Consider the following 25499-nt stretch of genomic DNA (forward strand, 5'->3'; position numbering starts at 1 on the left):
CCCCACCCAATCTCTACCCCAGACCCCGCCCCCATAATAGTATTAATTGTAACACCATTTTTTCCATTCATTTTTCATATACACACACACAATATAATCTTATTAACAACACATAATGGGTAACCACAAAATTAAACTACACAAAGCACACTGTATGCTTCTCAATGTTCATTCCTACCAGAACACAGATAACACCATGCAAATACGGGACCAAAAACTAATATATACAAACAAACCCTAAGGTGCAAGACTCTGTATGCAATACAACCCCAGAGGAAAAGCATTTCTTCCTGAACAGACAGTAGATGTAAATCAATCACTATATTAAAAAATAAATTAATTCCCCCCTACCATTGTTGTCTCCCTCTCTCCATGCTGTGCCTTGCCTTCTGGCCTGTCCCCCCCCGGTGTTATCTTCGGGCCGGCTCCCTCTTCCTCAGTGCTGCAATACACAAAGCCATGGGCAGTGGCTCCTCGCACGTCATCTGGAAGCCTTCCCTCTGACTACACGATGTTGGAGAGAAGGCTTCCGGTTCAGGTCAGGACGCACGTAGGAGCCTCTGCCCACGGCTTTGTAAGCTGCAGCACGGAGGAAGAAGGAGCCTGCCCGAAGACAACGCTGCATCGATTGCACCGTGGACTGGTGGCTGAAGAGCACTGCCGGGGCCAGATGCCCCTTGCCGGCTCTGTGTACCGGCAGGAAATTTCTGCAGACAAGTACTGGTCCATGGACCAACAGTTGAAGAACACTGTCTTAGAGGGTTATCCATAACAATGATGATATAATAGATGAAAAAAGTAAGATGCTGTACTTATCTTTCTGGCTGAATTTCACTTGGTCTGCTGCTTACAATACTCTACATCTTCAACACGCTAATTATGCTCCCAGTGATATCCCAGAAAAACTTTTGAAAAACTCAAACCACACACACACAAAATTTTTTTTAGTCCATTCACTCAATAAAATCCATGCACCAAATGTTAATTCATCCTTGTATAAAAGTTACAATCCTTTAAAAATCCTCAACACTGTACATGCTTCTGTTGATGTTTGCTTCTTCAGGAGGAAGAGAAAATCAACGCTGTTGAAAAATGGAGTAGTGTTTATCTTCAACATCTCAATCTAAATATCATAACCACTTTAAAAGCAACTAACTCATGTTCTTAAACATTTTAAACAGCTTCTCAAAGAACTGGAGTCACCTCCAGAACCTACTGACAAACCAACTGCTTCCGGATGCCACCAGCTAACACACTGAATCAAGTCTCTGAACTTTTTAAGGGGCGTGTAACTGATGTTATCCCAGGACAAGCAGGCAGCATATTCTCACAGTGGGTGACATCACCAACGGACAGCCTCGAAAGCAGACTTGCTTGAAGATCTTCATAAGAGCTTCCGAGTGCTGCAGTGCGCATGCCTTTCCGTCCAAGTTAGGGCGCGCATCTCCTGTGAGGTACCTCAGTTCAACATTTTCCGTGGGGGCCAAGAAGACCTCTTCTTTTCACCTCTGCAGTCTTCGTTGCCTTCTCTCATCGTGGCTTTTTTATTATTTTTATCTTAAGTCGCTGTGCTCGCGTTTTCCTATCGGATTCTTTCATTTTTTTTTAAAAAAAACTTTTATTATTTTTTGGTTTTTCTCCAGTCAGCGGCCTTTCGGCCTAGGCCTGGCCGCTCACCTCGTTCACTATGTCGGACTTTGTTTTTTCTATGTCCCGGCCTCTTACCAGGTTCAAAAAGTGTAGCCAGTGCAACAAGACCATTTCAATCACCGATCCTCATAGTCGTTGTATTGCTTGTTTGAGTCCTGAACATTGCCCCGACGCTTGTCTGCGCTGTGCTACCCTTCAACCTCAAGCCCTTCGTCAACGCCGTTCCAAGCTTCTACAAATTTTTGGCACTATGGACTAACTGTCTGAGAAGGTCTCGACCTCGGCTTCGGGGACGGCCTTGACATCTAAGTCCTCGACCTCGAAGCCAGCTTCTGCCTCCACCAAGGCCTCGACATCGAAATCCTCAGTCTCGAAGGCCTCGACGGCAGCCCCTCTGAAGTCTTCCTCGATGGGTAAGTCTCCTGTCTCTCCTTCAGGTACCACTAAGAAGCCTCCAGAGTCTCAGGCATCCCAGGCCGTATCTACGGTCCTGCCAGCCTCTTCGAGACCTCCAGCTAAGCGGGCCTCCAAGCATCGGGAATACTCATCCTCGAGGTCGCCCTCCTTGGAGCGCACTGCTGCACCTTCGATATCTGATCCCTTTGTCTCGTTCTGATCCCTATGTTCGAGGACATGTTAAAAGCTATTATCCCAGGACAAGCAGGCAGCTATTCTTGACTGATGGGTGACGGCACCGACGGAGCCCCGGTACGGACAATTTTAGAGTGATTGCACTCTAAGAATTTGGAAAGTTCTGGCATGCCGCACCGCGCACGCGCGAGTGCCTTCCCGCCCGACAGAGGCGCGCGGTCCCCATTTTCTTAGTTTCCGCGGAGCTAAGAAGACGCGTTTTTTCAACGGCTGTTGAAAATTTTTTGAACTTGCCTTCCCGCTCGCGTAAACCTTTTTGGCTTTTGCCTCTTTCTTTTTCTTTCATTATTTTCAAAAAAAAACAAATCTTTTGTTTTTTCATTCAATTTGGCTTTTCCCCTGCGGGGCCCTCTGCCACCATCGAAGCCTCGGCCTTCGATTTGGCTGAAGCGGTGTTCACGTTTATGCCCCCTCAGCCAGGTTTTAAAAAGTGCCAGCGGTGTGCTCGGCCCATATCTCTCACGGACCCACACAACTGGTGCTTACAGTGTTTGGGTCCTGAGCATCAGGCCTCCACCTGCACCCGCTGTGCCACACTGAAAAAGAGAACATTAAAAAATCGCCAAATACAACAGCGATTACTTTTCGGTGCCGAGATGTCCGATCCCGTTCCATCGACTCCAACTTCGGCACCGGTTCAGTCGGCACCCTCTTCTTCGACGCCGCGAGATTCCTCACCGGCGTCCCAACATGCAGGTAAGCCGGCTAAGAAGCCTTCCCCGCTGGAACGTCCTCCGGTCTCGAGTGCAGTGAGTCCAATCCTGCCGACTGTGAGGCGCCAGCGGAAGCGCTCCGCCCCTATTGAGGTGAGTCCCTCGACATCGGGCTCCTCATCTCCGGGGCGTCGAGCGGCACCGCAGGTACCGCAGAAGAAAAAAGCGGTACCGGTGCCATCCTTGATGACCGTATTACGGCCATTCTCCAGGAACAGCTCAAGCAGCAATTGCAACAGCTCCTTCCATCGATCCTGGCACCGAACCTTCCGGTGCCGGTCCGCACTGAGCCGGTACCGATAGTGGAGCAACCTATATTGTCGGTATCCACTCCCTCGGTACCGATTCACTCCACCTCATCGACATCGATGCCAGTCCTTGCGCCGGAGCCGAGAGCTCAGCATCAATCGGTGCAAACTTCGGCTCCGGTACAACCGATTACATCGCCTGGGTCGATGTCAATGAGATCGGGTAAGTCGGTGCGCAAGACCCGGCATGCAGACCCAACTACCCCTGAGTCTCGAGATCGTTCTCCCCATGTCAGGGATCCTGATCTGTGGGGAGATTCAGAAGAGCCTTTTCTCTCTGAAGGAGAATGTTCCTCAGATGAGGAGGAGTCTGCTGTACATGACCCGTCCTCTAAGCATGACACTTCATCTTTCTCCAGTTTCCTGAAAGATATGTGTGATTCTCTGTCTATTCCTTTGGAGGCTGAGTCCAAAAAGTCTAAAGCTTTTCTGGACGCCCTAAACTTTGACCAACCTCCAAAGGAATATTTGAAGCTCCCTCTTCACGACATCTTGAGGGAGACTTTTTACAAGAATTTAGAGACTCCCTTAACGGTTCCAGGGGCCCCACGTAAGTTAGACTCTCTGTACAAAGTAATTCCCATTCCTGGGTTCGACAAACCACAACTTCCTCATGAATCTTTACTTGTCGAATCCACCCTTAAAAAATCTGCGGGAGCCAGTGTATATGCTTCTGTTCCTCCTGGCAGAGAGGGCAAAGCCATGGATAAATTTGGTAAGAGGCTCTACCAAAATGCAATGTTGGCAAATAGAGCTGGAAATTATGGCTTTCATTTTTCTTTCTATTTGAAACATCTCCTTACCACCATGGCTTCCTTTGAAAAATACCTTCCTCAACGGAAACAACAATCTTTCCACCATTGCTTGTCTTCTCTGTTTCAGTTGCGTAAGTTCATGGTTAGATCCATTTATGACACCTTTGAACTTACATCCAGAGCGACAGCAATGTCTGTGGCAATGCGTCGCCTGGCCTGGCTTCGGGTATCTGAACTTGATGTTAATCATCAAGATCGGTTAGCCAACACCCCATGCCTAGGGGATGAGCTTTTCGGAGAATCCATGGATTCGACTACTCAAAAGCTGTCGGCTCATGAAACACGTTGGGATACCCTTCTTAAAAATAAGAAAAAGCCTCCCCCAACAAGGCCTTTTAGACAACAGTCAGCCTATCAACGCCGTTTCACAGCTCGGCCATTGCCAACAACTGCTCAGCAACCCAGGCGTCAACGGCAGCAACAGCGTCAGCCTCCCAGGCAACAACAGCAACAGCAGCCTGTTAAGCCAATTCCACAGCAGAAGACACAACCCTTTTGACTTACTTCTCCAAAGTATAGCCAGTACTCCTATATCTGCTCTCCTGCCTCAACCTATAGGAGGTCGTCTCTCTCTATTCCTCAGCCGGTGGGAAGTTATCACTTCGGACCAATGGGTCCTCAACATCATCCGCCACGGCTACTCTCTCAACTTTCAGACTCTTCCATCCCAAAACCTGCCAAAAGAGTCTGCTTTGAACAGTCCTCAATCTGCCCTCCTCATTCAGGAAGTTCAATCCCTCCTTCTTCTAAACGCTATAGAAGAAGTGCCTCTAGATCAAAAGGGTCAGGGATTCTACTCCCGTTATTTTCTAGTCCCCAAAAAAACAGGAGATCTCAGACCAATTCTAGATCTTCGCGATCTCAACAAACATCTGGTAAAGGAAAAATTCAAGATGCTTTCCTTAGCCATTCTTTATCCTCTTCTCAACCAAGACGACTGGCTATGCTCTCTCGATCTCAAAGAAGCATACACTCACATTCCAATCAATGTAACCTCCAGACAGTATCTCCGTTTCATGATCAATCAGTGTCATTACCAGTACAAGGTGCTGCCCTTCGGTCTTGCTTCCTCTCCAAGGGTGTTCACCAAATGTCTCATCGTGGTAGCTGCTTTTCTGCGCTCTCACCACCTTCAGGTATTTCCTTACCTGGACGACTGGTTAATCAAGGCCACATCCGCTCCAGCAGTTCTCCTGGCCACCAACCAAACCATCCAGTTTCTTCAAATATTAGGATTCGAGATCAATCTACCCAAGTCTCATCTCATTCCCACTCAAAGACTCCAATTCATTGGAGCAATATTGGACACACTCCTCATGAGAGCATTTCTACCATCCAACCGTCTTCAGACTCTTCAGTCTCTATGTCAGCAGGTACTTCCACAACATTCCATCTCTGCCAAACAAATGATGATACTCTTGGGTCACATGGCATCCACAGTTCATGTCGCACCCCTCGTACGTCTTCACCTGCGAACTCCTCAATGGACCCTTGCTACTCAGTGGTCCCAAGCGACGGATCCTTGCTCACGACACATCTCTGTGACATCATCTCTTCGTCAATCTCTACAATGGTGGTTGGTATCCTCAAATCTATCCAGAGGTCTTCTGTTCCATCAGCCTCCTCATCAACTAGTCATCACCACCGACGCCTCTCCTTATGCATGGGGAGCTCATTTGAACGAGTTCCAGACTCAAGGTCTTTGGACAGCCCAGGAAAAGAAACATCACATCAATTTCCTGGAACTCAGAGCGATGTTTTATGCCCTCAAGGCCTTCCAACATCTTCTCTTTCCTCAGGTCCTTCTGCTGTGCACGGACAATCAAGTGGCCATGTACTACATCAACAAGCAAGGGGGGACAGGCTCTCGCCTCTTGTGCCAGGAAGCACAGAAGATCTGGACTTGGGCCATAGATCACCATCTCTTCCTGAAAGCTATCTACATTCAGGGAGAACAGAATTCCTTAGCGGACAAGCTCAGCAGAATTCTCCAACCTCACGAGTGGACACTCGATCCTGTAACTCTACAGTCTATCTTCGCTCAATGGGGCACTCCTCAGATAGACCTCTTTGCAGCTCCTCACAATCACCAGCTGCCCCTATTCTGCTCCAGACTCTACTCTCCTCACCGTCTGGCAGCGGATGCATTTCTCCTCGATTGGTCAAATCTGTTCCTGTACGCTTTCCCTCCTCTGCCTCTCATGTTGAGAACCTTATTCAAGCTCAAGAGGGAACGAGCCACCATGATTCTGATTGCTCCGAGGTGGCCCAGACAACATTGGTTCTCCCTTCTACTTCAACTCAGTTCCAGGGAACCTTTTCTTCTTCCACTGTATCCTTCTCTGCTTACACAGCATCAGGAGACCCTTCTACATCCCAACCTCCAGTCTCTGCACCTGACGGCTTGGTATCTCTCGGGCTGACTTCTCATGATACGCTTTTGTCTCAGCCCGTTCGTTCCATTCTAGATGCCTCCAGGAAGCCAGCCACTCTGCAATGTTACCATCAGAAGTGGACGAGATTTTCTTCTTGGTGTCTTCTTCATCATCTTGATCCAACTTCCCTGGCAGTGGAGACGTTATTGGATTATTTGCTATCTTTGTCTGACTCTGGCCTTAAGTCTTCTTCCATCAGAGTCCACCTCAGTGCCATTGCTGCTTTTCATGAGCCGATCCATGGAAAACTTCTATCAGCTCATCCCCTGGTGTCCAGGTTCATGCGGGGTCTTTTTAATGTGAAACCACCTCTTAAAGCCCCTCCTGTTATCTGGGATCTCAATGTGGTTCTTTCCGCCTTGATGAAGCCTCCATTTGAACCTTTGGCTACCGCTTCTTTCAAGTTTCTCACTTGGAAGGTACTTTTTCTTATTGCTCTTACCTCTGCCAGGAGGGTCAGTGAGCTTCATGCACTGGTTGCAGATCCACCTTTTACGGTCTTTCACCATGACAAGGTGGTTCTGCGTACGCATCCAAAGTTTCTCCCTAAGGTTGTCTCTGAATTCCATCTCAACCAATCCATTGTTTTGCCTGTTTTCTTTCCAAAACCTCATTCTCATTCTGGGGAACAAGCTCTACATACTTTGGATTGTAAGAGGGCTCTAGCTTACTATCTAGAGCGTACGAAACCCCACAGATCAGTTCCCCAACTCTTTCTGTCCTTTGATCCGAATAAATTGGGACGTCCTGTTTCTAAACGTACGTTGTCTAATTGGCTGGCAGCGTGCATTTCATTTTGTTATGCTCAGACCGGACTGACACTGGAAGGTTCTGTCACGGCCCATAAAGTCCGAGCTATGGCAGCATCTGTAGCTTTCCTCCGTTCCACTCCTATTGAGGAAATCTGCAAGGCTGCTACTTGGTCCTCAGTTCATACTTTTACATCTCATTATTGTCTGGATGCTTTCTCCAGACGGGATGGACACTTCGGCCAATCTGTTTTGCAAAATTTGTTTTCATAATGGCCAACCTTCCCTCCATCCCTCTTTTTGTTAGCTTGGAGGTCACCCATCAGTCAAGAATAGCTGCCTGCTTGTCCTGGGATAAAGCACAGTTACTTACCGTAACAGGTGTTATCCAGGGACAGCAGGCAGATATTCTTGCGTCCCTCCCACCTCCCCGGGTTGGCTTCTTAGCTGGCTTATCTTAACTGGGGACCGCGCGCCTCTGTCGGGCGGGAAGGCACTCGCGCGTGCGCGGTGTGGCATGCCAGAACTTTCCAAGTTCTTAGAGTGCAATCACTCTAAAATTGTCCGTACCGGGGCTCCGTCGGTGCCGTCACCCATCAGTCAAGAATATCTGCCTGCTGTCCCTGGATAACACCTGTTACGGTAAGTAACTGTGCTTTCTGACCACGCAGATTTCCTCGGTCATGGCTCAACTCCTACCATCCTCAAACCTACTTCCTACGAGCCAGCCTGAGCAGCAGTCTGAAACCTCTGTGACAGCACCTCGAGGCAAGCCTTGGCAGTCTCGCCGGTTTTCATCCAGCGACTCTTCCCCTACTCCTCGGACACAGTCTCCTCCACCTCGACCGAAGCATTGCTAAAGGCATTCTAGGCACCTTGCTTCCAAGCTTCCTCAGGAGACATCTTTGCAACAGAAACCTTCTCCTTCTCTGGATACTGAGTCTTTTATGCCTCGTTTATCCAAGGCTACTGAGACTTCTTCTAAACCCAAACATAAGTCTCGCAAAGCTAATACACCAGCTGCTTCTCCCTGAAGTCCATCGAGGTCGAAGACTCCTCCACCGAGACCGCCTCTGAGGGAGTCTTCCCCTCCTGCCTTGACTCAATCTGTTCCTCGAACTCCGGGGCCTTCACCGTATTCCAGAGAGGCCTCTCCTTTCTATTCAGTAGTGTCTCGGTCTCGCACTCTTTCTCCTGAAGGTGCCTCGACTTCGAAGTCTACCTCTTTTGCCAGGTTCGTCTTCGACATGGGAAAAGCTCTTCAACTGGATCTCCACTCTGATTCCAAGTATACACCTGAATACTTGGCCGACATGGAGTTGCCTCATCCACCAAAGGAGACATTGAGACTTCCTATGACTCCAGTACTGAAGCAAACTTTCTTAAGGAATATGGAAACTCCTTATTCCATTACAGCCATTCCATCTAAGCTGGAATCCAGGTATCACACAGTACCTTGCAAAGGCTTCGAGAAATCTCAATTGTCCCACCTGTCTTTGGTTGTGGAATCTTCTTTAAAGAAAGCTCATCCATCTAAGCTTTACGCTGCGGTCCCTCCAGGCAGGGAGGGCCGTACCATAGACAAGTTTGGCCGCAGATTATACCAGAATTCCATGATGGCTAACAGAATTCTCAATTATAACTACATTTTCACGTCTTACTTTAATCATTTCCTCAAATTGATGCCTAAGTTCTACCCGGCTCTTGAGGAACAAAATGTTTCTGAATTCAAACAGATCATCAGAACTCTGTCTCAACTTCGACTCTTCATGCTCCATACCACATACGATGCTTTTGAGCTCTCTTCTAAAGTTTCTGCATTTGCAGTAGCCATGCGCCATCTTGCCTGGCTCCGCATTGTTGATATGGATCCCAATTTGCAGGACCGTCTAGCGAATTTGCCCTGCCAGGGGAATGAACTCTTTGATGGTTCCATTGAAGCTGCTACAAAACGCTTCTCTGAACACGAGCACTCTTTTGCTTCTTTAATTCGACCAAAGCCTAAGACTCCTCCTGCTCGCCTATACAAGCAACCACAACGTCGTTATCCTCAAAAAACAACACCAGCTTTCTCCAGGCCTCCATCTAGAAGGCCTCCACAGCAACAACGGCAGCAGAAGGCTCAAACTCCTGCTGTTACTAAAGCTGCTCAGTCTTTGTGACGTTCCCAGTCTCAGCATGCCAACCTCCCTGCATTAGAATTCTTTTCTGCCCATAGGCGGTCGTCTTCACCATTTTTACCACCGGTGGGAGATGATCACCTCAGATCTCTGGGTTCTCACCATCCTTCGGGATAGATACGCTCTACACTTTCTTCAAGTGCCTCCAGATCGCCCTCCAAGAGAGTGTCCTTCAATTTGTCACAACTTCCCCTTCTTCTTCAGGAAGCTCAGGCTGTTCTTCATCTTCGAGCTGTCAAGGAAGTTCCCTTAAACCAACGGGACATGGGTTTTTATTCCCGTTATTTTCTAGACCCAAAGAAGACGGGGGATTTGCGACCCATTCTGGATCGCAGAGCCCTCAACAAATTTCTAGTCAAAGAGAAGTTTTGGATGCTTTCTTTACCAACCTTATATTCCTTGATGAATCAGGGAGATTGGCTATGCTCTCTGGATCTCAAAGAGGCTTACACTCGTATCCCGATTCACCCTGCCTCTCGCAGATATCTACTATTCCAGGTGGGAAATCTTCATCTACAATACAGAGTTCTTCCCTTCGGACTAGCCTCATCTCCCAGAGTCTTCACGAAGTGTCTGGTGGTGATGGCTGAAGCCCTCTGCACCCAGGGTCTTTAAGTTTTTCCGTACCTGGACGACTGGCTCATCAAAGTCCCCTCTCAACAGGGGGCTATTGCAGCGACCCAACAGACTATTATGTTCCTCCAAAGTCTGGGGTTCTAAGTCAATTTTCCAAAATCCCAGTTGACTCCATCGCAGTCTCTTCAGTTCATTGGGGCTACTCTGGACACTGTCCAGCTCATAGCGTTTCTTCCTCCACCACGTCGGAATACCCTCATTCACCTTTGCCAACAATTGTCTCATCTCACATCAATTTCAGCAAGACAAATGATGGTTCTGTTCAGTCACATGGCTTCTACAGTTCACGTGACACTTTTTGCCAGACTTCACCTTCGCATACTTCAGTGCACCCTGGCCTCTCAGTGGCAACAGGCTACCGATCCGCTTTCTCAACAAATTACAGTAACTCCTTTGTTGAAGCAGTCTCTCCACTGGTGGATGCTCTCTTCCAATCTTTCCAGAGATTTGCTGTTCCACACTCCCCCTCATCAGAAGGTTCTCACAACAGACTCATCAACCATATTCATAAGGGACTTGACACAAGGGCTGCAGGGTAAGGTAACATTATTCGCCGATGACACCAAACTATGCAACATAGTAAGTGATGGCTGTTTGCAGGATAATATGACACAGAACCTTCTTGCATTGGAAAACTGGTCCTCAACATGGCAGCTGGGTTTCAATGCTAAGAAATGTAAGGTCATGCACCTCGGTAGCGGAAATCCATGCAGAACTTACACTTACACCTTAAATGGAGAAACATTGGCTAAGACCTCAGCAGAACGAGATTTCTGTTGGGTGTAATCATCAGTGCAGACATGAAGGCTGCCAAACAAGTGGAAAAGGCCTCATCCAAGGCAAGACAAATGATGGGATGTATCAATAGAAGTTTCGTCAGCCGGAAACAGGACCATGGTGAGACCTCATCTGGAGTACTGTGTGCAATTCTGGAGGCCACATTACCGTAAAGACGTGCTTAGAGTCGAGTCGGTTCAGCGGATGGCCACTAGGATGATCTCGGGGTTCAAGGGTCTCTCGTACGAAGAGAGACTGAACAGATTGCAGCTCTACACTCTAGAAGAACGCAGGGAGAGGGGAGACATGATTGAGACATTTAAATACATCACAGGACGTGCCGAGGTGGAAGATGACATCCTTTTTCTCAAAGGACCCTCGGCCACAAGAGGGCATCCGCTTAAACTTAGAGGGGGGAAATTTAGTAGTGACACGAGGAAGTATTTCTTCACGGAAAGAGTGGTGGATCATTGGAACAAGCTTCCGGTGCAGGTGGTCGAGGCCACCAGCGTGCTTGACTTCAAGAATAAATGGGACATCTACGTGGGATCCCTACGAAGGTCGAGTTAAGGAACTGGGTCATTAGCATTCAAACTTATTGGGGTGGGTCAGTTGAGTGGGCAGACTTGATGGGCTATAGCCCTTTTCTGCCATCATCTTTCTATGTTTCTATGTAACCTACGCATGGAGAGCCCATCTCGACGGTCTCCGTACTCAAGGCCATTGGTCTCCCACAGACCGTCTCTGTCACATCAATCTGTTGGAACTCAGAGCGATTTTCAATGCTCTCAAAGCTTTTCAACACCTTCTTCACGACCAGGTAGTCCTTGTCCGGACGGACAACCAAGTTGCCATGTACTATGTCAACAAACAGGGAGGGACAGGATCTCACTCCCTTTGTCACAAAGCTCTGCAGCTCTGGGATTGGGCAATCCATCACAACATCTTCCTCAGAGCTGTCTACATTCAAGGTCAGCACAACTGTCTGGCGGATAAATTGAGTCATCTTCTGCAACCACACGAATGGACACTCAATTCCTCACCTCTACATCAGGTGTTTGCTCGCTGGGGGACTCCTCAAATAGACCTCTTTGCCTCCTCCCCCTCAACAACAAGCTGCTTCAGTTTTGCTCTCGAATATACTCTCCCCAGCGTCTCGAGGCAGATGCTTTCCTGCTAAATTGGACAGGTCAGTTTCTTTATGCCTTCCCTCCATTCCCTCTGATTCTCAAGACTCTTGTCAAACTCAAGACAGAACATGCCACCATGATTCTGATAGCTCCTTGGTGGCCCAGACAACCGTGGTACTCCCTTCTACTTCAGCTCAGCACCAGGGAGCCTCTATTCCTACCAGTTTTTCCCTCTCTGCTTACTCAGAGTCAAGGGTCCTTGCTACATCCCAACCTTCAGTCTCTTCACTTAACAACTTTGTACCTTTCAACCTAACAGACTCTCTACAGTTTTCTCAGTCTGTACAGGATATTTTGGTTGCTTCCAGGAAGCCATCCACTAGGCAGTGTTATGGACAGAAATGGACTGGATTTTCTGCGTGGTGTTCCACTCGCCATATGGAACCAATGTCTACCTCCTTGTCTTCTGTTTTGGATTATTTACTTCACTTATCACAATCTGGACTCCAGTCTACATCCATCCGAGTCCATCTCAGTGCGATTGCTACTTTTCATCAGCCTCTTGATGGGAAACCTGTCTGCACATCCTCTAGTTTCCTGCTTTATGAAAGGACTTTTTAATGTTCATCCACTGCTCAAACCACCTCCAGTGGTCTGGGATCTCAATGTTGTCTTGGCTCAATTGATGAAGCCTCCATTTGAACCAATTGATCAGGCTCATCTCAAGTACCTTACTGGGAAAGTAGTTTTCCTGATTGCCCTCACGTCTGCTCAAAGGGTCAGTGAGTTACAAGCTTTGGTTGCAGATCCACCTTTCACAGTTTTCCATCATGACAAGGTGGTCCTCCGTACTCACCCAAAATTCTTGCCTAAAATTATTTCATAATTTCACATCAATCAATCTATTGTTCTTCATGTATTTTTTTCCAAAGCTTCATTCTCACTTTGGAGAAGTGGCGCTTCATACTTTGGACTGTAAGCGTGCCTTGGCTTTCTACTTGCAACACACTCAACCTCACAGAACAGCCCCACAACTTTTCATCTCCTTCGATCCAAATAAGTTGGAGCATCCTGTCTCGAAGTGAACCATATCCAACTGGATGGCTGCTTGCATCTCTTTCTGCTATGCTGGTCTCCCTCTGCAGGGTCGAGTCACGGGCCACAGAGTTAGAGCAATGGCAGCGTCTGTAGCTTTCCTCAGATCAACTCCTATTGAGGAAATCTGCAAGGCTGCCACTTGGTTCTCTGTTCATACGTTCACCTCTCATTACTGTCTGGATACTTTCTCCAGATGGGATGGCCATTTTGCCAATCGGTTTTGCAACATCTCTTTTCTTAAATTTGCCAACTCTCCCTCCATCCCATTATGCTTAGCTTGGAGGTCACCCACTGTGAGAATATGCTGCCTGCTTGTCCTGGGATAAAGCACAGTTACTTACCGTAACAGTTGTTATCCAGGGACAGCAGGCAGATATTCTCACGACCCACCCTCCTCCCCTGGTTGGCTTTTTAGCTAGGTATCTGAACTGAGGTACCTCACAGGAGACGCGCGCCCTAACTCAGTCGGTAAGGCATTTGCGCAAGCGTACTGCAGCACTCGGAAGCTCTTATGAAGATCTTCAAGCAAGTCTGCTTTCGAGGCTGTCCGCTGCAGGGCTCCGTCGGTGACGTCGCCCACTATGAGAATATCTGCCTGCTGTCCCTGGATAACAACTGTTACGGTAAGTAACTGTGCTTTTAAGGGGCGTGTAATTTAAACGGATTGGCTAGACTAGCATTCATGTCATAGGCCACTCTATTTCTTTATTCAACCCTAAAGGGAATACAGTTTTCCATTTAAAATTAAATCTCTGTTCACAATTTAATAATTGACAAGATATATTACCTCCCTGGGTACTGTGAAATTGTTTCAAAACTACAAATTTTAAATCTGGACCGGATGAAATTCACCCGAGAGTCTTGAAGGAATTGAAGGTTGAAATCGGAGAGTTATTGCAAAAACTTGCAAACCTGTCAATCAGAACTGGACAGATACCAGACGACTGGAAGAAAGCAAACGTCACACCAATTTTCAAAAAAGGATCGAGAGGAGAACCGGGCAACTATAGACCTGTGAGTCTTACGTCTGTCCCCGGCAAGATGATTGAATCACTGATCAAGGATAGCATAGTTCAGCACTTGGACACACATGACTTGATGAAACCCAGTCAACATGGATTCAGGAAAGGGAAATCGTGTTTGACGAATTTACTCCAATTCTTTGAGACCGTGAACAAGCAAATTGATAGTGGAAAGCCGGTGGACATAATATACTTGGATTTCCAGAAAGCGTTCGACAAAGTTCCACACGAAAGACTTCTCAGGAAACTACAAAGCCATGGCATAGAGGGAGATATACAAAGATGGATAGGCAAATGGCTGGAAAACCGAAAGCAGAGAGTGGGCATAAATGGGAAGTTCTCTGACTGGGAGAAAGTGACTAGTGGTGTACCCCAGGGCTCGGTACTTGGGCCGATCCTTTTTAATATTTATATCAATGACTTGGAAAACGGAACATCCAGTGAGATCATCAAGTTTGCAGACGACACAAAACTCTGCCGGGCAATCAGATCGCAGGAGGATAGTGAGGAACTCCAGAGCGATTTGTGTCGGTTAGAAAAATGGGCGGAGAAATGGCAAATGAGGTTCAACGTGGAGAAATGCAAGGTAATGCATTTAGGCAGTAAGAATAAGGAATACGAGTACAAAATGACAGGTGCAACTCTGGGAAAAAGTGAACAAGAAAGAGACCTGGGTGTACTGATAGATAGGACCCTGAAGCCGTCGGCACAATGCGCGGCAGCGGCAAAGAAGGCAAATAGAATGTTGGGCATGATAAAGAAAGGAATCTCGAGTAGATCGGAGAAAGTAATAATGCCGCTTTATAGGGCAATGGTCAGACCTCACTTGGAATACTGCGTCCAACATTGGTCTCCCTACCTAAAGAAGGATATAAAACTGCTGGAGAGGGTGCAGAGACGAGCAACTAAACTAGTGAAGGGTATGGAGAAACTGGTATATGAGGATCGACTTAAAACACTGGGATTGTTCTCCCTTGAGAAAAGGAGACTGCGGGGGGATATGATCGAGACCTTCAAAATACTGAAAGGAATCGACAAAATAGAGCAGAGAAGATTATTTACATTGTCCAATTTGACACGGACAAGAGGACATGAAATGAAGCTAAGGGGGGACAAGTTCAGGACTAATGTCAGGAAGTTCTGCTTCACACAGAGAGTGGTGGACATCTGGAATACTCTCCCAGGGGAGATTATTGCGGAATCGACAGTCCCAGGCTTCAAAAGCAAACTAGATGCATATCTCCTTGAGAAAGGCATATAAAGATATGGTGGCTATAAATAAACCAGGTGTATACCTGGCGGGGCCTCCGCGTGTGCGGATCGCCGGACTTGATGGACCGAAGGTCTGATCCGGAGATGGCACTTCTTATGTTCTTATGTTCTTATGATGATGTTTAGTATACCAGTGCTCAACAAGTGGAGCCTCCTCTCTCTTAGTTCTTAAACAGCTTAAATGTTCTGCTATTCTAATCTTAACCACTCTCAGGGTCTGTCCAATGTAGAATAGTCTGCATGGACAAATAATGGCATAGATCACTTGAGCTGAAGTGCAGTCAGTATGTCCAAATAATTTAAAACATGGACCAGTATGAGGTATAAGCACTGACCTAGTTTGTAGGGCATACGAACAATAAACACACTGACCACAGGGGTAATGACTGTGATTCTCTACATGTTGAACTCTTGTAGGTTTGACCCTCTTTACCAATTCACCTACATTCCTTCCCCACTTATAAGCAAACCTAGGCAACTAAGTGAATTCTGGATGAAGTTGCAGTATTTCTGAATGTCGCTGAATAGCTTTACGCACTTGAATAAATAAACAAACTACTATCATTTTCTCCTCTTTTACTAAGCCACGGTAGAAGTTTCTACTGTGGCCCAGAGTGCAAAATGCTCTGACACTGCTTCAATGCTCTTAGAGAGCATTTAGTGCTCCAGGCTGCGATAGAAACCTCTACCACGGCTTAGTAAAATAGGAGATAATGACAGTAGTTTTTTATTTATTCATTTATTTCCAAAGTTTATATACTGCACCATCCTACATACTAGGTTTACAAATCAACATAATTAAAAAGTCACACAACAAAGACAAAATACATTTATAACAAAACAATATCATCATATAATCAAATGTTCTTGTACAATCCCACTTTATTCTGGGACCAGTGACTTATTTCCTTCTACCCGCCAGGACTTTGTTAGAAGCCTCAAACTTCAGAGACGTAAACCCCCCTCCCCCTCTTATCACTGTCCCTGTAGGAATTGGTTTTCCTTCCTACAAGTAGGAGTTTGTCTTTTCTGCTCGTGTTTTATTTCATGTAATTTCAGTCTTTGCGTTCGCAATTTTCATCCTCATGCTGCGGAGGTTCCTTGCAGGGACAGCTCTTGACTGCAGGAGATCGCAGACCTTTGTAAAAGTCTGCTTCTGCCTGTCATTACACCCCTCTGATAGCCTGCATATCAAGGCTTAGGAACTATTCCTTTGGTAGCTTGTTCAACCCATGTTCATCCGCTAGTGAGTCAAGTGCAGGCTGTGTGGGTCCATGGAGGTGCACCTGGAATTGGAGCCGTGGAGATCCGGCCGGTGGGGGAGTCAGAAGACTCGAAGTCCAGCTTTCCAGCTATTTAAGGCAGAGGATTTCCCTGTGAGCTGTTCCAGCTCTGTATGCAGTGTTTCCCATTCAGCATATGTCACTGAGTACAGGCTGACAGCCTGAATCAGCGATTTGGGAGAGTCTTTAAAAAGGGGTTTTGAATGTTTTCCCTGCCCTACCCCCTAATCTTAAATCACCATTTTATAGGGTTCTCTGTGGTTTTCCTGGGCTATTTATAGTGATAATCGGCACTCGCGGTGGCCATCTTGAATTTTTTCCAATTTGATTTTAAAGTTATTTTTCATACTTGCCAGCTTCATTTTCACAAGAACACCACATAGATGGCCTCCCCAGGGCAGGATGTGATGGATTCATGCCTTATTTGCGAAGGATGACTTTCAGATGTGCAGCTGTGTTCCATGTGTGCTTTGGAAGCCAAATACCTTCAACCTCCAAAGAGAGTTTTCTAGCACCTTCTGCCCCGACTCCTGTGGTGTCAGGGAGCCCTGGGGACTACACAAGTGATGCTAAGGCGAAACACAAGTGCTTCTCAGGAAATAAACCTCATAAATCCACCAAACATTCCAAAACTGGACCACAGGGGTTGATTACCGCCACGGAGGATGGGTTTTCCCCGGAATTTATTAATATGCTGTATCAGGCACACTTAGCTAAAAAGTCTCTGCCTATCTCCCTTTCAACGGCTTCCTTTCTAGTCACAGGTATCCCTGTTCCTGTGGACTAGGGTCTTTTCTCTTACCTCCGCTTGGGAGTACCCACAGTTGCACCACAGTAATGCCCACTGTTGCACCAGATACGCTTTCCATACCTCTGCTTTCATAGGGGGCACCGCAGCGGCTGCAGTTCTGGTGGATCTCCAGGATCCAGATCAGTGTGGAGCCACTGATTTGGGGGAGGATCCCACTGTGTGCAGATTTTTCAAGCATGCGCATCTTGTGGATTTGATTTCTGAATCTCCAAAGGAATTAAAGCTGCAATCTGAGCAGCCTGTCACTGCAGAATGTTCCCTCTTGAGTGACCAGAGGCCACAATCCGCCTCTTTTCCTGATCATTCTGACCTAGTTCGGTTTCTTACGGATATCTGGGAGACTCCTGAGGGTTCCTTGAAACGTGCTTGCGCCATGGCACAGCTTTACCCATGGTGGATGCCTTTAACAGAGCTTTGCTTACCCGAAGATGGATTCCTTGGTGGCACAGGTCACCAAGTGCACTTCTTTCTCTAGTGACAGGGGAGGATGTTCAGGACCGATGTGGATTTCATCCTTAAGCGTCCATGTAATTCAGTGGCTACTGGCATTAAGGAGGCATTGGCCTCTTCTTTTGTGGCCTGGATATACCATTCTAAGCTCCGCCATGATCCTGATATTGTGGTGCTCCATGACTTGGATTTCCTACTCTTGGGTGTGGACTATATGGCTGATGCTTTGTATGACATCTTGAAAGTCTTTGCTAAACTTTCTGCCTATTCTGTTTCGGCTTGCAGGATGCTCTGGATCTAACAGTGGTCTGCCGATTCGTCTTCTAAAGTGACCTTGAGCATGTTGCCCTTTAAGGGACAGCAGCAATCCAGTGTACAAGATAGCAGGCCCAAGTCGTTGCCTGTGAAAAGATCCCGTCCTTCCAGGGGTTCAGGGCACCCTCATTTTTGTCCCTTCAGATGCTCTCGTCTGTACTCGGGCCCTCCTGCTGGCCACTGGTCCTCTTCATCTGCCAGACCATGTTTCGGTGGTTCTTGACACCAACTGTCTACAGGGAGTCGTTAGGTGGCTCCTGCAAAGAAGCAATTTTGACACTAGGCCAGTGTTTCCCCTCCCACACATCGGTGGGCAGTTGTCAGCTTTTCTGGCAGAATGGCAGGCCATTACCTCTGATCAGTGGGTCTTGGAGGCTAAAAACTGGAGTTTCCCTGTCCTCTGATCAAGTATTTTCTGGATTCACCAGTGGGCTGTCCCTAGAAGGCAGTTCGGGTGCAGACCGCATTCTGCAGATTATGCGATATTGCAGCAATAAAGGCCTTTCCAGGGCGAGACTTGGGCTCTGGGAGATACTCGATATACTTCATCGTTCCAGAGAAAGGCTCAGAAGATTGGAGACTGATTCTGGACCTCAAGGCGGTCAATGCAGCGCTGAAAGTGTCCCACTTCCACATGGAGACGGTGCACTCAGTGATAGCATTGATGGCGCCGGGAGAGTTTCTAGCCTTCCTGGATCTGATGAAGGCATATCTCCACATTCACATTTTTCTGAACCACTAGATGTATCTGAGGTTCCACATCTTCAGGCAACATTTCCAGTTTGCAGTGGTGCTTTTTAGGTTGGCGACTGCACTTAGGACCTTCACCAAGATGATGATAGTGGTGGGGGTGGCCCATCTTTACACCCTGGGTGTTCTGATTCACCAGTATCTGGATGACTGGTTGATCAGAGCTCCCTCGGAGTTTGAGGGACATCAGGCTGTTCATCAGGTGGTACAGTTGTTGCAGCACCTGGGCTGGGTGATCAATTTCAGAAAGAGTCACCTTCAACCAACACAGGATTTGGAATACCTAGCAGTTCAATTTCACACAGGACAGAACAAAGTGTTCCTGCCTGTGTCCCGTCAGGAGAAGCTCCGTCAGGTTATCAGGAACTTTCTGGCCTCTCCATTCCCCATGGCATAGCAATACCTCCAGGTTCTGGGGACCATGGTGGCAATGATTGATGTGATTATGTGATTCCTTGGGCAAGAACCTGTCTGCACCCACTGCAAGATGTTCTGCTTTCACGCTGGAGTACACAGCATGACTCATTACATGCGCCCCTGCCCTTGTCAACCATGGCACGGAACAATCTTGCCAGGGGCCTTCCCTCCAGATCTCGAATTGGGTGATTCTGTCTATAGATGCAAGTCTCATAGGCCGGGGAATGGTGTGTATAACCATCCCTGTTCAGAGCCAGTGAGCTTCCTCAGAGCGCAAATGGTTGATCAGTTGCCTGGAGCTTCAGACAATTTGGCTGGCTCTCTTCCACTTCGAGGGTCATCTCCATTGAGCAGTCCACATATTCTTGGACAATGCCATGGCATTGGTACTTCATTGGTACTGGTGCAATCCTTTTGCGGGAAGCTCGATGATTTTTTTCGCAGGGAGATTGCAAATGTGCTTAAGTCACACTTCATGCCTCTCCCTCAGTCGATTCCCTCGATACTGGCTCAAATTGATCTCACTTCTTTGGAGTCTCATAATACTTCTGTGACTGATTCATCGAAACATCAGGCTTCTACTGTGGGATCCCCTGCTTGAGGACGTCGTACTCCACATCGAGGTCATGCTTCAAAAAAGTTCTCTTCAGTGCAGCGTCCTAGGCCTCAGCATCAGAGTTCTTCATCACGACAACCTCCTCTTTTGAAATGACAACCTGCTTTCTTCCCCTTAATCATCTTCCCCTTCATCAGATCGCAGGCCTTTTTATAGACATTCTTTCCCAGAAATATTGTCTGACTCAAGAACTGATGTAGGCTGCAGTTTCTCTTTTTCAGAACCTGAGCCTTTTGAGTCATCTTTCTCCAATAGGTGAAGATTTTGCCTTTACCTCATACATTAATCAGCTGGGCAAGGACTTATCTCTTTCAATGGAGGCTAATTCATCTTTAATTATTATTTACAGTGAACTCAGCCACATAGAACATATCCTCATCTCTTTTGATCCTTGCAAGTTGGGACTAGAGAATCACACAGTGGTTGTTACCCGCAACTAGCCGCGAGTAGCCGCAGGTAACCCGCCGAAACGGGGAAAGAAAAATAGTAGTCGCTGTGGGGACGGGGACAAGGCCATTCACCGCCCCGTGGAGCGGTGAATGGTCTTGTCTCCGCAATGAGGCATCAAGGATTGTGCAATCCAGTAGCCCCCACCCGCTCGATCGCAGCGTTTAGCCAGCTCCCTCCCTCCACTTCACCTTATATGCCGAGTTTGCCGGCTTTCTTTTTCCCGAGCTGCACATCTGCTTCATTATCAGCCAAGGATGTACAGTCCCTTCACCTCTCATCAAGAAGTGATAAAAGCCTCTTCTTCAAAGCTAGCAGAGCATCGAAATATTCTTATAGTCATTTTCATCAGATTTCTCCAGACTTGCGACTAGTGTTTTCCTTTATCTGCTTCTGTCAAATCTACTTGATTTGGGAATCATCAAACTTAAGTATTTTCCTCCCCACCAAAATTGCAACTTTCTGCAATTATGTTCCAGCCTGCACTACCTCATCTTTTGGATGCCACTGAATTACTTCCAACCTGAACAATGCAGTTTCTACATGTGTTCCCTTACTTTCCCCAAATTAACCTACATCACTAGACCGGTATGTTTGTAAGAAAAGATACTCTTTCCATTCTTTGAAAGTTATATCCCATGGATATTTATAGAGGCGTGTTGAGGGCAAGGCACCACTATTTAGGCACCCTGAGAGCCAATTCTGTAAGTTGCTTGTCTAAATGTCTGCACCACCCATGTGAAAATCCACCTTACAAACACACACAATGTTGCCTGAATGTTGGTATTCTGTATTTACATATACAGTTGGCCTGTAAATGTAAGGGACTTGATATAGAATTGTTCTTTAAGTATTGCTATCAAATCTAATGTTTATTTTCATTTTATCTATTGATGCATATTGGATCAGTGATTTTAAAGCGCTATCCACACTAACACCCAAGATCAAATGTTTTTTTCAGTGATAACAGTCAACAAAAAAGCCATCATTTTGCATGATAAATTATAGTTGTGCACAGATATAAATATATGCACACATTTGCAAGCCTGGTAATGATTCTCTTTCTTTTGCAGTTGACAAGAAGAATAATACTTTGGCACCTGAAGCTATTCAAATAAATGGACATGGCGGGCAGCCCTCTAAAATAATAGTGAAAAGACGTCCTGGCCGAAAGCCTAAGATAAATGTTACCAACAATACCAATACCAGTGCCAGTTCCTGCAGCAATGAGGTGGTAGTTCACAAAAAGAGAGGCAGAAAACCCAAAAAGCTGCTGAGTATTGAACAAGAGCGTGAAAAGCAGGGCACGATGCAATTTAGCAGAGACACTGCAAACAATGTAGAGGAGCAAGCAACTTCCTCTTCTTGGAACTCTCATTCTGAAATAAATGTAGGAAAAGATTCATTGCACAAAAAAGGCCAAAGGGGCCGAAAACCCAAAACAAAGACCCTACAACCAGACTTAAAGCATACAAGTCCTGAACGTGATAAAATGCAGACAAGAAGCAGTCGCAGGAAGCCAGAGGAGCTTCTGGAAGAAACTGATGAAGGATCAAAGGAATGTAAAAACTCAGAAACACACATGAGAACTAGAAATCAGGGCAGGAGAACAGCTTTTTACAATGAAGAGGATTCTGAAGAGGAACAAAGGCAGCTACTGTTTGAGGACACCTCTTTGACTTTTGGAACCTCTAGCCGGGGTAGAGTTCGAAAGTTGACTGAAAAAGCAAAGGCTAATTTGATTGGTTGGTAGCTGGTACAAACATTTTACTGATAAGGTTGTAAAGTAGGTACATAATTGAAAAAATAAGCAGATCTGATGCTTCTGCTTTGCTGCTGCTATTATGTATTGGACAATATTCATCAGTGAAAAGAATAGCCAAAAAATTTCTTTGAAAGAAATATATTTTAAGATTTTGCTATTTATTGCCCTAAATAGGTTATGCATTTCAGCAGTCATTTTCTTTGAAGACTTTGTAAATAATTCTTGACTGCTTTGTGGATGTGTATATTGCCTCAAACTCCTTTAAAGAGGTAATGGAACTTTTCAGACAGCAAAAGGAAATAGGTCTATTTTTTACAATGCAAGGTAGTGCTTTATTAATTGCAAATGCTTTATCTCCCAGGACTGTTTTGGCAAAGCGTGGTGATAACTTGAAAAAAAAAATTTCCAGTAGGGACGAATGTATGTTTACTCAACTTTGCTGAGCTGGTTCGAAAGTATATATTCAGTAGTGATGGATTATAGCAATTGCAAGAGAAGCCTAGCAAATGGGGTTTCTATTTGGTCTCACACAGTCAGTGCATAGATGTAATCAAATGTTTCTCTACTTCTCTCACTATGCCAGCTCAGGTCACCACTATTGCGGCAATAGCAGTCCTTGCACCAACACATTGACGTGCTGCTGAGATTTTGTCTGCACACTCAAATGGACATGCAGCTTGGAGGGAAAGTCGGTTGTAATAGCAAAATAATATATATATATACAGAATATATATATATATATATAATGTATCCACATTGGAAAATGTTTCATTAATAAGTCTAATTTTTCAGACCTTGATTCTTGTAATCAATCACTAAATCTCTGTTTATTGTGCCAAAGACTGAGAATCAGTGCAGTGGAAAACCTACTTTTTATTTTAACTGTCAGGGCAGCATACAATTTTCTGTAGTGAGAAATTGCTGTATCTTGGTCTTCACATGGTATTAGAACTTGTGCTCTAGTATGGTCTTGTTTTTGGTACACAAGAATACAACAATGCACTGCAGAGGTCCATTGACAGAGATGCTTGGAAAAGCATAAAATTAGTTTAACGATTAAAAAAAAACTGCAGGGAAGGGTACGTTACTCTCCATGTTAGCTTCAGGATTGTTATTTCTATGACTTCAGACATCTTTAAAGGATACAATAACTTACCAAGAACCATGTGCACATGTATTCATATTACATGTGTAAATACATATATAACTCTATACATTCATTTTTGGGATTTTTTTTTAGGTATCAATAGATTAAAGAAATTAAGATATCATATGTATTTTCATTTTAAGGACATTTTCCATTACCGAAGATTTAAAAAAAGGCCAAATCATTTTTTATGCAATCATGTTATATACAGTGGTCTCATTGCATATATAATTTTTTTTTTGTCTGCACCTTTTCTGGCATACTTATCATACTGACAATTCAAGTTACATCTGAAAAATTCCAGTTAATGATTGTGCCTTGTATTTTATCATTTCTTGCATCATTAGTAAAATGATTAAGTTCTTTATTGTAAAAATGGATAGCTATATGACTTAAGGGAATGTATTATACTATGTACTGCTATGGAATGAAAAAGCAGTTATTTATTTGTTTATGGTACAATGTTATCTTATAATTAAAATTGAAATTCCATGTTCTTTTAAAAAATATATATACACTGTCCCACCTGTTTTTTACAAAAGCATAGATGGCTTCAGTGGCATCTAAAGTATGGTACAAAAATGTAAACAGTTTATTAGGACCAGTTAGATGGAACAAAAGTTTTTAAGCTTAAAAAGATCAAGTTACACAAAATTGCTGTTTTATACACTGTGATAGGAATAGTTCTTTAATTTCATTAAGATTAATTTGCAGTTGATATGTTGATCAGAGTGACTCCTTAGATTAATTTACAGGATCAAACTACTCAAAAACAATACAGGGTTATTTGAAAATATTTTCTAGAGGCAGAATAGAAGTGATTCTGCTGTTACAAACAAATGATTTATGCTGTCTACCTTGTTTTCTTTATAAAAAAAATCATCTGGCTTTTTACCTAAAATCCAACCTATTCATGCAGAATGTTTGCAGACTCTGCACTGTGAAATTTTCTGTAGCTGTCGGAGATGTTGTCAAAGGTTTGTTTCTCATTGTAAAAGATCAGATCACTATCACTGAAAGCAAGCAGAACAGAATTCTTAATTTTTTAATAATGTTTGAGGTCAGAAAGTGAGTTAGAGAATAGTTCTAATCTCTTCTCCATGTAAGAATGCTGTTCACAGTTGAGATGCATATCCGTATTAAAGAAATGCACATAAAGTAGTAAACTGGAATATCGGTTCTCATTAGGGATGTACATTCATTAGTGTGCCTTGAAAAATTTAGAGTCCTTTTACTAAGCTGCAGTATAAATTGGCTTGAGCGTACCCTTCCACAGATTTTTCTTATGCACTAAGACCAATTTACCGCAGCACAAAATGGCAAATTTTCAATTTTTGCTTTAATGGCCATGTGCTAATGTCACCATTAACTTGCAGCCATTAAAAAAGATGACTGTTTTAGTACTTACCAATACCTATTTTGTAGGTAATAAGGGCTACCCAGGAATCCCACATTAATCAATGCACAGTAATGTAGCTGCACTAACTGATTAATGCAGAAATGTTCACTCTCTGCCCCCTTAGTCACATCCTATCTGCGCAAAAAATAAAAAAATATTTTAGTGCACTCAGATTAGGAATTTACCACAACATACTGGAATGCATCCCACATTAAGCCATTTTAAGTTGTCTGTAATTGCACTATTGCTTACCACATCTTAGTAAAAGCACCTCTTAATGTGCATTAATCTATATACAATAAATGTGTGTGCATTAAAATTTTAATGCACAATATTTTTTTTTATTACATAAATGTTTGAAATGAACTAAAAAAGGGCCATAAATTCATAAAAAGATCTGACAGAACACTTTTTTTTTTTTACCTATGACTGTCCCTAGTACAATCCAAAACAAAAGACTTATCCTATATATAAATTTTTATTAATTTAAAGTCTTCAGATCATGCCAACCACAAGCCAACTTATTCTTAGGCTTGTTTCTCTTATTAGCTTATATCTCATCATCAGTCTTAAATTATAATTTTTAAAGTGCTCTGTGCAATTCATAAGTGTAATTCATTGTGGAATACAATCCCAAAACTGTATAAATTTATAAGTTAAAAA

At 44.9% G+C, this 25499-nt stretch overlaps 1 protein-coding gene across 3 annotated transcripts in view; it reads left to right on the forward strand.

Moving 5' to 3' along the window:
* Positions 1–23929, forward strand: part of PHIP (pleckstrin homology domain interacting protein) — a 603903-nt gene extending 579974 nt beyond the window's left edge. For all 3 annotated transcript variants that reach the window (XM_033937022.1, XM_033937020.1, XM_033937021.1), the window contains exon 39: positions 21599–23929. In XM_033937022.1, the coding sequence (XP_033792913.1) occupies positions 21599–22278 (680 nt within the window). In that variant the 3' untranslated portion in view covers positions 22279–23929. The remainder of the gene's footprint in view (positions 1–21598) is intronic.
* The last annotated feature ends 1570 nt before the right edge of the window (positions 23930–25499 follow it).

The sequence above is a fragment of the Geotrypetes seraphini genome, chromosome 3 (assembly GCF_902459505.1).
Source record: "Geotrypetes seraphini chromosome 3, aGeoSer1.1, whole genome shotgun sequence".
Taxonomy (NCBI): domain Eukaryota; kingdom Metazoa; phylum Chordata; class Amphibia; order Gymnophiona; family Dermophiidae; genus Geotrypetes; species Geotrypetes seraphini.